Genomic DNA, 13,484 nt, shown 5'->3' with positions numbered 1-13,484 from the left:
TAAGCTTATTAAATCTTTGGCCTCTGTTTGACGCTGTCAACAAGAGTGCCAGTAGGGTGGGTTTTTATGTCCTACAGTCTTCTCAGTGTCTTGTCTTTCAGCTAATCTCTACATCTCTCCCCATGTCCAGTTTCTCTAGCCAAATCTGCTTCATTCTTTGCATTTCTATATTCTGTCCTTTCCTCTTCTGTCCCCTAAAATCCTTATTATTCCTTAGCCATCTTTCACCTTCTGTAATCTCCTCCTCTGACCAGCCCTATTACACATCCACCTTTTCATGCTGAAATGGAATAATGGGATCAGATCTATATCCTGTTTTATGTAGGATGACAGACTAGATGCTTAGAAAGATCTCTTCTGGCTTTTAAGATTTATGAAATAATTGTCCTTTCCAATGCCATGTTTGCTCTGTGAGTTCTTTCACTGCCCTCACTCACACTTGAATCAAGCATCTTGTACTTTCCTTCAGGATCCTGTATGAGTCCGTTCTGCCTACAGTACTTCTCATGTCTCATTCTCAGACCCAATCCTTCTTTTTCTGTTAAGTTCCCCCCTTCCCTCCACCACTGCAAGAAGCTAAAGCATATTAGTGTTAGGTTATGTGATGAGGGGTCTCTCTGCTCTTGTTGAATACTAGTGTGTGGAATGGAGTTTAGGACTTTATAGTTGCCATTTAGGTCCCAGTGTTACTGAACTGTTGCCACTCCATAAATACCAACTTTATCCTTTGGTTGGAGTGGTTTTCTTGATACACGTAAGTGCAGAATGATGTGACCTATAGTTTTGTCTCCACTTCATACCTTAGATGTTCTGCAGAGTTATCCATCTCTAATAGCACATTAAGTCTTTTCTCTTTGGAAAACTTTTATTTGTTGAGATGCTTAGTTTTATATCCGAATGTATAATCCCCACAAAAATCAAAGGTACTGTTTTTTTCAGCTGTCTCTTACAACATGTCTCAGGCTCAATTTTTTTGCTATGCTTTCCAAAGGGCAAACTCACTCAACAGGAAGCCTCTGCTTCATATGCTAATAACACAAATATAAAACGTTGAGGGCATTCTAGGATGTCTCTTCTGATTCTTGTTCTATCAGTAGATACAGTGAGAATAAGAAATGTAGATAAACTGAATTGTGTTTTTTTGTAACTAAGAGTTAATTTTAAATGTTGCCCATTGGCCAGTGTGAATAAGTATGAGGAAATAAAAACTTTTTTAATGACAAGTAATAGCTCTCTTGTCTCCAATCTGATTTTTAAAAAGTGTTGGCTCAAATTATGGTCTGTGATGATCATGCTCTTTTGAAATCCATGCACAATTAAGCCTGCCTCTTAGAAGTCAATGGCAACACCCCAAGGCCCTTGGTGTTCTGTAGGGTAGATAATGATGCTTCAGTTTCTGTTCTTCTCTCAGAAGACACAAGTCACCTAATGATCATGGTATGATCTATCATCAGTGAGAAAAAGAAGTTGCTGTTGAGGAGAGATTTTAGCTATGATCATAGTAACTTGGTTTGTTAATGATAGTAGTCTTTCACTGAATATAGTTTGCAATTTAATGGGAACCAAGAGTCTTTGAGAATGACTTATAATTGAATGGCCCTCCTGGAAAAAAGGGAAGCTCTGACTTCTGCTTGTATGATGTGATGGTATATCCAAGATAGTACTTCTTAATAATGATCTCAAAGGCCATGTCTAGTCTGAAGATGTCTAGCTAATTGCTGCCTTTCTTTCTGTGAGGTAGACAGCTATTACTATCCCTGCTACAGTAGGAGAAACTCAGACAGAAGTGAAATTACTTGCCCAAAATCACATGCTGAATCATTGGTAGAGCTGGGATAGAACAATGAATTCTTGTTTTCTTTTCTGCACCATGCAGCCTTTCCTGTAAATCAGAATTTTCATGTTTGCATAGCTCAAAGAGAACAGAGGGTAGACAGTTCAATCTGGGTTTATTTATATTTTATGTTGAGACATAAAATAATCCACGTTTGAAGGAAGCCAATTCAGGAGATTGTAGTGTTCAACATTCTACTTTGCTAGTTTTATGATGTGCATGAGAAGCAATGATATCACATTAAGGCTGCGAAAATAAGAACTGAACAGTCAGGAAATCTTAAACTGATATTCTCTGCTGTTAGCTGTGTCCTGTGGTAGACTGGTTCAGATTTTGATCTTTACAAAGAAGTAACTGAGCTGTCTTTGGCCCTCTGCGTGTAGCATTTTCTATTGCTGTTTTTCTTGTCAAACGTTAGTCCTGTCATGATGATTAATATGTACCACAAAATAGATGCTATGCACAGTGGGCGAACTAATGTTGCAGGAGAAACCTCTGCTTTTAGATTTTCCTTATTTGGCGTTTTTGTTTTCTTGACTCTAATATGATGTTAATGGTATTTTGAAGGCAGCAAGTCTTACGTGTGTATCATGTAAACAATAGAATGTCCTGGAAAGTACTTATTCTTAGACATCTGAATGACTTTAACAAATACAGTATTGTCTGAAAGCAGCTTGCTTTGTTTCTGAAACAAAAACTTCCATAAGAGTAATTCCTCCCATACCCCCAACATGGACTGTAAACCTTATCTATGTTCTGTAGCTTCAGTTTTAAATTGAAACAGTCAGCTGGAGATGCTGTTGTTCTTCATTGTGTTTTGATTATGAAATATTTGCTTTATGTTCAGAAATGTTGTATATACCTTCTGGATCAGACTTGTCCATGTTTTTCTGTATGTATTTCTTGTAACTTCACACCCAGACTATCAAACTACTGACATTTTGTAAGTCACTGATCTGCAAATAGATTGTCTCTCATGAAATGTAGTTGGCTTTGCCTTGTCTAACTTTTTCTTACATACATGCAGAGTGTAGATAATGAGAATCAAATGTTTTTCATTTTCCCTACCTCTCATGTACTGTGCAGTCTGGGACTAACTGAACTTTGGGGCTTGACAGAAAGTGTTAGAACAACATTTTGTCCATTTTGATCGCCGGCTTATGATTGACACTTTTTGCTGAGTATATTCTTGACATAACTGTTCTGTATTGAAGTGTAAGAAGAAGATAATTTTTTTAAAAATTGTAAAATGTTCATTTGGTAACCTGTTCCAAACCTGAATTTGTGACAGTTTGACACAATTTTTTTTCTCTCCTTCCACTTAAAAAAGCTATTAAGGTACACCTTGGATAAACAAGGTCTGCAGCGGGTGAGGATCATAGCTAGTGATAACATGTGGGAGCCAATTTCCTTTTTCATGATGTTCGACTGTGAGCTCCATCAAGTGGTCGATATCATAGGGTAAGTCACTTTTTTTTTTTTTTTTTTTTTTTTTTTTTTTTTTTTTTAAATGAAGCTGCTTTCTTAGTAACCTGCTCTGATCATGTATTTCCACTGGTTGCTCGTATATAACTTAAGAGGTAGCGTTTGCTGGGAGCTTTGGCTTTGCTCAGTGCTCACCAAAGGTTTGATACCTTAACCTTTCTTGCTAAATAATGTACTTTGTCAGTTGTAGGGAGGCGATCATTAGAGCTTTGTGTTCTAGCCTGGTTCCTTTCAAATTCCACCTGAGCGGACTTAGCCTTAAAATCTGCTGGCACTTGCTTGCCAAATCAATTCAGTTATAGACCCAGGCCCCCTCTCTGCCCAGCCCTGCCTATTTTGGGGATGCTTGGAACTCCTACAGTTGGTGCACAAAACATGCTTTGACGCTGCCCTCTTTCAAATATTCTGCTATGACTGGTTTCCCCTAGGGTCTACGTTGGCAAAAACTGTCATAGACTATAGGGTGAATTGAGCCTTATGACTTCATCTGTGATTCAACTAGCAATGCTTGATTCAATTAATCTGAGTCTCGTTACTGGTTTAGGTTAGGAAGGCAGGGTTTGTTCATGTGGAGGCCGATACAACCATCGGATGGGAAGACATGGTTTTTCTAGTTGAGTTTCAATGGACACCAATGTATTGTCTCAGAAGCAGAAAATTAAAATTAACTACAGACCTGTATTTATTCTCCAGCACTGGCAAAGATACACTCTAGGATATTTGGAGGACGGGGGAAGTTCTATGGCCTAGGCTGTACAGGCAGTCAGACTAGATTATCACAATGGTTCCTTCTGGCCTTAGTATCTATGAATCATCTAATAAGTGAAGATGTAAAACTACTGTAAAAAGGGTTAAAATTGTCAGCATGTGTTCATCTTACTAGGAACCTCTGGCAGTGCCTTTTCTTTTTAAGCTTGATGTTACTGTTGACTTACTCAAGCTGCCATTCCTAGAAGACAAATAACTCTGTTTTTAATACAGTGTCTTTGGAAATAAAGGCATCAAATGTTTCTTAGTAGCTATGAATTTAAAATACATTATTGTGAAAGTGGCTGTGGGTGGAATTGGCAGCTTGAGGCTCATGTTAACAAACTTGTTGTTCTGAGAGTATATAAGGTTGAATAAATACAGTACATCATTTCAGGAAAGTCCGCTTTCCTAGCACTTCTATCTAGGTTGGGTTAAAGTGGATTAGATAATCAAGATGAGAAAGTTGGAGGGTGGTAAGAAACAAAAAAAAGACTATTATCCTAGTTAAACTTTCTCACAGGGATGATACTGCATAATTAAGACTTCAGGTTTTGTGCAAATAAGCCAATTTTGTAAAGCCTCCTCAGAATAGAATTTTTCAGACTATTTTATGACTAAATATTCCCTAGCAATGTTTTGCAGCCTGCATATCACAATATTGTCTTAGTGCATGGAAGTCAAAAAGTAAAATAAGCTAGTCAATTTTCTGTCCAATAGTGAGAAGTGCAAAAGGCAAGCAGCATAAATAGTGTATCTGAAAAATCTAGTTTAATTTTTGTTCACTGTAGATTACTGTTAGTTCCACCTTCTGCTATGAGAAATTTGTTTCCTAACAATGATTTATTTTTTTTTACCTTGTTGCTCTAACTGGGATTTAATTTAGTTCTCTCATGCAAAACTTCTGCCACTCACAAGACTGTTTTTATATGGGAGTGCTACTAGTCCATGGCCTACTATACAAAGATATATTTAATGTTAAAATGCTTGCTAATATATAGACATGTATTATAGTAGAATTTAGGTACCTTGGTCATGGATCCATGACCCCATTGTGCTAGGCACTGTGCAAACACAGAGCAAAAAGATTGTCCCAGTGTTTCTTGAAAAATGCAGCACTCAAAACATTGCTCCTTCTTGTCTGAAAGTGGTGTGTTTTTTGTTTTTTTGTTTTTTTTATGGAAGGGGGCAATGAAAATACTACTTAGCCAGTGGCTGTGGAATGGGGAATGAATATCAAAATCAAGAGCAGTTTCCCTCCTTCATTAAAAACATGATGCCATTAGTAACAATCTGTTTTACTTCTGTGTAGCCTTTTCAAAACTCATTCCTTCTGCCAGTACTTCATGCTGGCTTGTTAATTTCCCATTGTCCTACATCCTATGCACTGGCCTTGTCCTATCTCTTCCCTCCGCATACTTTCCATTCCTTCTACAATGCGTCTGCTAAAATAATATCTTCAAACAATTCTTACCATCTCTCCCCTTAGTGGAATTTTGCAGTGCCCTTTTCTCTTTGGCATTGAGCTAACATTTGAGCTTACATTCAGAATTCTCTGGAACTCCATTCCTATCTACCTCTCACTACCTGCTCTCCATCCAAGCTTCTCTCTTTCCCTCCATTGCCCACTCCTGCTACTATATTTCCTCTTCTTCCATATGTTTGGAACAGCTTCCCTGTTAAGGTGTCTCTAGTTCTTTGCTCTTGTAAAATAAGTCCTAAAATCTTATCTATTCTGTTGAAGCATCCCAGCTATATACGGATCACTCCTAACTTTAGCCTGTAGGGCTCAAATTCTCTGCAGCTATCCAGAGATAGGGAGAAGCTGGGAAGGAGGAGATATATCAGGGAACCAATTATGATGTTCTAACACTTTAACCTAGTGGTCCCCAAACTTTGAGGTGTGGCCCCCTGAGACAGAGCGGGGGCACAGCAGGACCTGGGCCAGCCTCCATAAGGGTCAGGGAGGAAGCACCACCCAGCCTGCTTTGCCTCCAGCTCTGCTCTGGCTCTGCTTCTGGCCCCAGCCTGGGCCTCCGACCATGGCCTGGCCATGGCTTCCACTCCTGGCCCCTGGCTGTGGCCCCAGCCTCGGCCCCCTTACCCGTCTGTGCTCTTCTTACCTCTCCTCCCAGGAGCTGTGGCACCCCATCCAGCCCTGGCTTCGGGGTGTGTGCACAGACACGGGTAAGGGGAGGTGCGACTGAAAAGTTTGGAGACCACTGCTTTAACTAGTTTTATACACTCCACAGCACTAAGCCCCACCACACACCGGTCTGCTAGCTAGGAGTATCTGCAGAGCAGTATGCTGTGGCCATGTCCCCTGTGTTGGAGCATGCTCGGGGTGGTGGGGGTGGCATAGGAACCAGCTGTTCTAGCTCTAAGGCTGTTGGAAAATCTGCAGAAGAGATGGGAACAGCTTGCTCTCCTGAGGAAGCTGGCAGATGTGAAGAATCTGGCCTTTTGCTCTCTGTGAAAGGAACTTGTTCTTTTCCACAATGCACCTCTTGCTGTGTGCCATATTCCTTATTTGTCAGGTCAATGTAGCTGAGTTGCTTAGGCGGAAAGGATAACTTAAAAGAAGATTGCAACCCAGTCTAGTGTCCTCATAAGTTTTACAGTAGTGATGGATTCAGCAGACTGAGGGCATATTGAAGGGCTATAAGTTTTTCTGATGGTGAATTCTTATTGATGGTGAATGCTTATTTAGATGTTTAAAAATGTACTCTTTAAAAACTGATGCTTGGCAGTGTGAGTGAATCAGCTAATTACTGTCACTATAAAAAGTCAGCCTATGGGCAGGGCCGGCGCTTCCATTTAGGTGACCTAGGCGGTTGCCTAGGGTGCCAGGATTTGGGAGGGTGGCATTTTGCGGCCCTCGGTGGCAATTCGGTGGCTGGGAGTCCTTCCATGCTCCATGTCTTCGTCGGCAATTCTGCAGCGGGGCATCCTTCCACGCTCCAAGTCTTCGGTGGCAGTTCTGTGGTGGGTCCTTCACTCGCTCCGGGACCTGCCACTGAAGTGCCCTGAAGACCGGGAGCACGGAAGGCCCCCCCTCTGCTGCAGAATTGCCGCCGAACGGGAGTGCGGAAGGACCCCTGTCTAGGGCGCCAAAAACCCTGGCGCTGCTCCTGCCTATGGGGTAATGAGGCTTGAGTGTGGCCTATTCTATGTGGAGTCCTTTAGATCTTAATAAAAGAAACCAAAGCACCTGAGGTACAGGTAGTGTCTGAAGAGCAGAGAGTTCATGATTATTGCTCATTCACTGGCATCTAGGCGGGTGGGGGGGAAATGACCCACTCACTTTTGGTGAGACTGTTCCACTTAAGCACAAGCTAACGGAACAGAGGGGGGTGGGGGGGCGTTGTGTCTGACAGGATGTGGGCTGGAAGTGGAGCAAAGCTGCTCATAAATATGTTCTGAAAATGATCTTTCTGCCCTTTTTGCAAGACCCAGTTTCAGCTACTTCTTTAACGTTAACGCTTTGTTGATCTGCTCTTATCCATTTTCTTCCCTTACTTTTAGTGCTCTCCTCTCATTCCCTTTATTTGATTAATCCAGTTTCCATATTCCACCTCTTATTTATTTTTACACTTACACCCACCCACCCCTTGGTCTTTGTAATTAAAACCAATACGCAGACTTGTGTTTTATTACTGCATTCCTGCGTGATCTTGAGCAACTCACTTTGCATCTCCGCCCCACTCCCTTCTGTGAAATGTGGATAGTATCTACCAGGGGTGCTGAGTAATAATTAATGTTTTGTAAAGCATTTTGAGAGCCTTCAAGAGAGAGGGGCATAGAAGTGCACATTTACTCCCTCTCTGCTTTACATCTGTCTCTACAAACTATGCTTTTCATCTAATCACTGAAGCATCAAAGTTAATATTTTAGTCACTTACATTTTTGCTTCCAAACCAAAAAGAGTTGAATGTGTATACAGTAAACCTAACAGCAGAGAGATGAATATTCAGCATATTTATTAGCACTGTATTATGCCTTTATTAGCTTAGTAAAGCTATATGTGAATGCGTACTGTACTGAGAGGTGGTCCATACTCTTCTTTCCTTCCCTTGCCCACAGATCAGCAAGGTTCCTCCTGCCTCTATATCAGACTAATATTAAGGATCCTTCTCTGACCTCTATCTATAGAATTTATGGTTTTTGTTTCAGCGTGTAGTTAAGTTGACTTCCTTGTTGGTTACTTTTTATCTGAGGGGAAACTAAAAATGCCCCTTATTGCCTGAAAGAAAGCCTTTGAAACAGTTGTAAGATGAAATTGCGTTAGTCAATCAGTGGTAACCAAACCAATGTGAGCACAAAAGATCTTTGATGAGAACAAATATCTCCATTAGGAGTAGGAAAGATCTGTCAAAGAGAAATAAGCAGAGCTCCTATCATATTCTGTACTTAACCTCAGTTTATTGCAGCTGCTCCAAACTTTCAATGCTTTTTCTTTTGGCTTTAACAACATACTTGCTGAAAATCCAAAGGTTTGGTTTCTGAGGAAAGAGTACAAGCGTAGCATAAATTGCTTGACTAAGGGGAGATCTCACTTTATGTACATGGCTTTGAAGATACCCAGTGCTAAGCATTATTATTAATCCACAAGTATGTGAAAGTCATAAAAACCCAAGAGAGGATTTATTTAGGGTGGTACAAGGTGGTATAATTAGCAGCAATGAGATAAAAGTATTAGGGCACTAATGCTGAATATCAGGAAAAAATGTGCACACCGAGATATGGAATAAAAAGCCTGATTTGCATTTGATATTTAAAACTAGACTTGCTAAAGCATCAGAATACATTATAAGGAAGAATCCTTCATTGGCACAGATGAGGCTAAATTATTAAATATTGTAGCTCTGTTCTGGATCTAACTACTGTAGTATGATTCTCTGAAGTGAAATCCACATGGTGATTGATTTTTTTTTTTTTTTTTGGCACTAGTCATTTTGTTTGTGCTTTGAGCTAATAATTGAATGTGTATTGAGTTCTCCTGCTTTTCTTGTGTTAAGTGATGTCCTTTTTTGAAATACTATCCAGGGCTCATTACCCTGGAACAAGAACAGTGCCTAATGCCTTAGCAACTCAGAAGAAACTATGGGCTTCGGAAGACTATAGCACTTTCAATGATGAAGTGGGTGCAGGCTGCTGGGCTCGGATCCTGAACCAGAACTATGTGAATGGAAATATGACCTCGTAAGTCTTTCATGCAGTCAGTTATTTTCATAACTTCAGCATACTGTCATGGTTACAAGGCTATCTGTACTTCTCTGGTCTCTTTGAGTGCACCCCTCAGGTGTAAGGCCTTGTGCCTAGGGAGTCCTAACTTGAAATACCCTAGCGAGTACCTGCATCTTCCATCTAGTTCTGCTGAACAACTCCCCTTACACTCCTCCCTAATCCCTTTGAGAGATTTTTCTGTTTTAAGTCTTCCACAGTTCTTTTCTTTTGATTTTTCTGGTTCCCGGGCCTTTTCCTGTCCTGACTAGAGGCGAGTGCAAACTGTTTTGTGGGAAAGTCTGTTCTGAAAAACAATAAAACCAAAAAAGTTGGAAATTTCAGACAAAATGAAATTTAGGGTAGTGGTGAGGTGGAAGAGGTTGGATTGATCAAAAGGTTTTGTTCAGATTTCAACACTTTAAATTAAAAAAAAAAAGTTTATAATATAAATGTTGAAATGAGAAGGAATCTGAAAATGAAAAATCAATGTTTGGTTCCTAAAATTTCAAAACATTCCATTTTTGATGTCGAAATGCTTCATGGTGGTTATGAAATGGAAATTGGTCAAAATCTACCTTATCTTTTGAAATGATTCACTGTCGATGAATTGGCATGTTCAGACAGTAAAACAATCCACTGGAAGATTCCCAATCTGCTGTAGTTATGGCATGGTCTCTAAAAAGCTCTCAACTATTTGCTGAGTAGTGTCTTATCTTGAGTCATTCTTTTTCCCTTTCTGCTTGTTTTTTCCTTACAGTCCTCTATTAAACTACACCAACATATTCATACAGTAAACATCCCAATAACCACATCAACACACAATAGTCATCAGGTATTACAAGCAGCTCCACATCTGGCTTACATTGAATAGTAAACTCATGTTGGCCTTTCTATGGCCTTGCTGCCTGCCTTTGGACTGAAATTTGCTGTAGTTCCTGTCAGCCAAGTTGGAGCTCTTGAAAATTTAAATAGAACAAGTTTGCATAGTGTACAAAGCAAAAAGTTTTCTTCTGAGCATCTTTTTTGTCGACTTTTTAGGACCCCTTTTTAAAAATTGAGGTGCACAGTGGCACACAGTTGTTATGACCACTTATGGGAATTAGGTACTGGCACATACCAGGGGGTGCTAAAAGAATAACTATTGATTGCCTGCAGCAGCGACTAGATATGTATGCCATCACAAATGGGGGGCCATAATTTGATACCTGCAAATGTGCCAATATGAGAACAAGACCTAGGATTTTTTTATTAACAAGCTCTCTTGATTTTAGGTTTTCTTTAATTTTTTCAAAAGTAGTTGATCAGACTAATGCTTGTTTGGTGTACTGAGAACTTTTCCTTTAATGATTGAGGCTCCTTGAGAGGACAATGTGGGGTAAAGGTTGTGCTGCTGCTGTCTGTTTTGTGTGGGTAAAAAGAGTTCAGTCCACAAGGTACTTCATTTAGTTCCTTTCACTAGTGCTTAAAACCATATTACAACCTTAAAAGTTCTTCATATATAAACCTCAGGTGTTTGACTTTTCCTCTTCAAATTTCCCAAAGACATGATGTGATGAATTGAGCAAATATCATAAATTGATAAACGGTTGCTTTAATTAAGGGCTCCACTGCAACTGAGGTTAGGATGTGCAAGTTCCAGATACTAAGGCTCTTGCAATACTTTGCTAGTCAGGTTAGTCTTGCAAGTCTTCCTAAACTTTCTTTAGGTGCACAAGTATAGAAACACAGATACCTGCAGAGCTGCCACATTCTGTAATTCCCACCACTGCAAATATGTAATATATCTGCCAAAGGAAGTAGCTTCATTGGAATGTTTTTAGTTTATGCAGACACACATGGGTGTTCAATCTCAGCACTATCAGAGATATTTTGTTAAATTCTCTGCACTCAAAACTATTGTGACTTTAAAAACAAAATTATTTTCCAGCACCATTGCTTGGAATTTGGTGGCTAGTTATTATGAAGATTTGCCCTTTGGTCGAGATGGATTAATGACAGCGCAAGAGCCATGGAGTGGCTATTATGCAGTGGAAGGTCCCATCTGGATCACAGGTAAATAAAAAGTTCAGATAGTCCTACAAAAGTATAGACAATAAAATACTCTGGGGTTTTTTTATGGTCAATTAAACTAATGCAACGTCCTCTATTTTTGATGTTTTAATAATTTTCTTTTATGCTCACTTTTTATTGGATACAGTACTTTTATTGAACATTTTTACTTTCTTAGCAATTGAAAGACTCTCCTTTAGTCATTTTAACTAGAATGGGGGCAGGAAGAAATCCTTACAGGGAATGAGATCTGGTTCTCTGATCTGACTTGTGCAACACATACAAGAATCACATCAATGTAGTTCATGCTCCCATTATTAAAGATCTCTGTTTTCATTGCAAATGACTGTTTTTTGGGTTTTGTAACATTTTGTGTTTCTTAAAAAAAAGGGCTTTGAGCTAAAATCTCTGTAAAAGCTAGGACTCGATGCCTGATTTTTATTTTCTATTTTATCTCCAAAATATCTGGGTACTTGAGTTTTGAGAGGGAGGAAAAGAAAACAGAACTGGAGTACTCCTATGTTTTGTTTGTGATGGTTGAGATTGTAAACCATCACTTTTACTGTCTGTATAATATATAAAAATTTATGTGTGTGTATATATAATATATATCCAGTGGCCACCCTCTGGTCCATCCATAACCTTTTCTTGTCTCTGCAGAGTTGGTCACCAGATCAGGTGACCTGCCCCTTCCCGTATGTGGCAGGATCATGTGAAGTTCCCCTATATTGTATCTTCTGCTATTCATCTTCAGACAGAAAAAAGTATCACGTAGCAAGGGGTTCAGACACAAGAATTAGCTATATCCACCTTCTTGATGCTTTGGTCTCTTTCCAATTAACTAGCCATAAGTAATGCCTTATAAATTATATAGAGATCTCTCTCAAAGTAAAGTGTATGGTTGTAAAACCAGTGGCATCAAATCTACAAAATGGTAGCAGGATGACCTTTCTGGAATGAATGCTGACCTTTTTCTTTTTGGTTTCTTTTCACTGTTGCACAGCACATACAACTCAGTTTACCCACCCTGGCTGGCATTACCTGCAGGTGGATGGACGTTTAGAACACGGTGGCAGCTATGTAGCTCTGACCGATGGCCTAGGCAACCTTACTATCATCATTGAAACTATGGTAATGTTCTCCAATAACCAACAAAGGGTACATCCAGACTACCCGCTGGATCGGCATGTAGTGATTGATCTATCGGGGATCGATATATCGCGTCTTGTCCAGACGCGATATATCAATCCCCGAACATGCTTCCGTCGACTCCGGTACTCCATCAGGGCGATTGGTGGTATCGGAGTCGAGGGGGGGAGCCGCGGCTGTCGATCCCGCGCCGTGAGGATGAGAGGTAAGTTGAAATAAGATATGATGACTTCAGCTGTGCTATTCCCGAAGCTGAAGTTGCATATCTTACATAGACAGTCCCGTGTGTCTCTCTCCCCCCCCCTCACCCTCCCGCCAGCCATGTAGACCAGGCCAAAGCAGTAGATAGAGATTTAGGATGATTTTTCTGAAAAAAAATTGTCTTGCAGAAACTCATTATGTACATGTTGCTTGCAGCTTTGCCAGGGAGAGCAAATAGAGCTCCTTCTCTTGTCTGCCTGTGCTTGGATGGGTACAGTTATGTAGATCTTCCAGGAAATCAAGGTGTATGTCAGTCTTGTATCGCAGGCTTAACTTGTGAGACAGAGTAGTAGAAAACTGTTAGATGAATAAAGTATTTACTACAGTTTTAACCTTTATAGGCACTTTATTCTTTTATTTCTTAAATCACATTAACAAGTTCAGTATGTAACAAGAGCTTTCCAGCCTCTTTACTGTATATATACAGTAGCATCTGTGGGCTTTGAAATATTTGTTTCTAATATTTACTCTGCATGTTCTATCATTTTATAATGTGTGGGTTTTTTTTAAACAAGTGCTGATGTCCACCAGCCTCTTCAGTGGTGGTTTAAGGGTCAGCACAGTCCTCCTCACCAGTCTCTGGTGATGGGGGTCTTGAAAGATGGACTTTATTCTCTCCTGCCCTTTGAAATTTGAGCTGTTGTTTAGGTGTGGCTGGTCCATGGGGAAGGCCCTTCATTTTCAGTTTACTGCTAAAAAATTCCCAGGTTATCCCAGTGTTATTTGGCTTTTA

The 13,484-nt window shown here is 40.0% G+C and overlaps 1 protein-coding gene across 2 annotated transcripts in view; it reads left to right on the top strand.

Annotated features, from left to right (window-relative positions):
• The window catches only part of GALC (galactosylceramidase), a 68,468-nt gene that overhangs the window by 23,476 nt on the left and 31,508 nt on the right, over nt 1-13,484 (top strand). For both annotated transcript variants that reach the window (XM_050953268.1, XM_050953267.1), the window contains 4 exons: nt 3,165-3,295; nt 9,113-9,268; nt 11,220-11,344; nt 12,345-12,472. In XM_050953268.1, coding sequence (XP_050809225.1) covers nt 3,165-3,295; nt 9,113-9,268; nt 11,220-11,344; nt 12,345-12,472 — 540 coding nt within the window. The remainder of the gene's footprint in view (nt 1-3,164; nt 3,296-9,112; nt 9,269-11,219; nt 11,345-12,344; nt 12,473-13,484) is intronic.

The sequence above is a fragment of the Gopherus flavomarginatus genome, chromosome 5, assembly GCF_025201925.1.
Source record: "Gopherus flavomarginatus isolate rGopFla2 chromosome 5, rGopFla2.mat.asm, whole genome shotgun sequence".
NCBI lineage: Eukaryota > Metazoa > Chordata > Testudines > Testudinidae > Gopherus > Gopherus flavomarginatus.
Note: the sequence above shows the minus strand (reverse complement) of the source record. Positions and strands in the feature narration are given on the sequence as shown.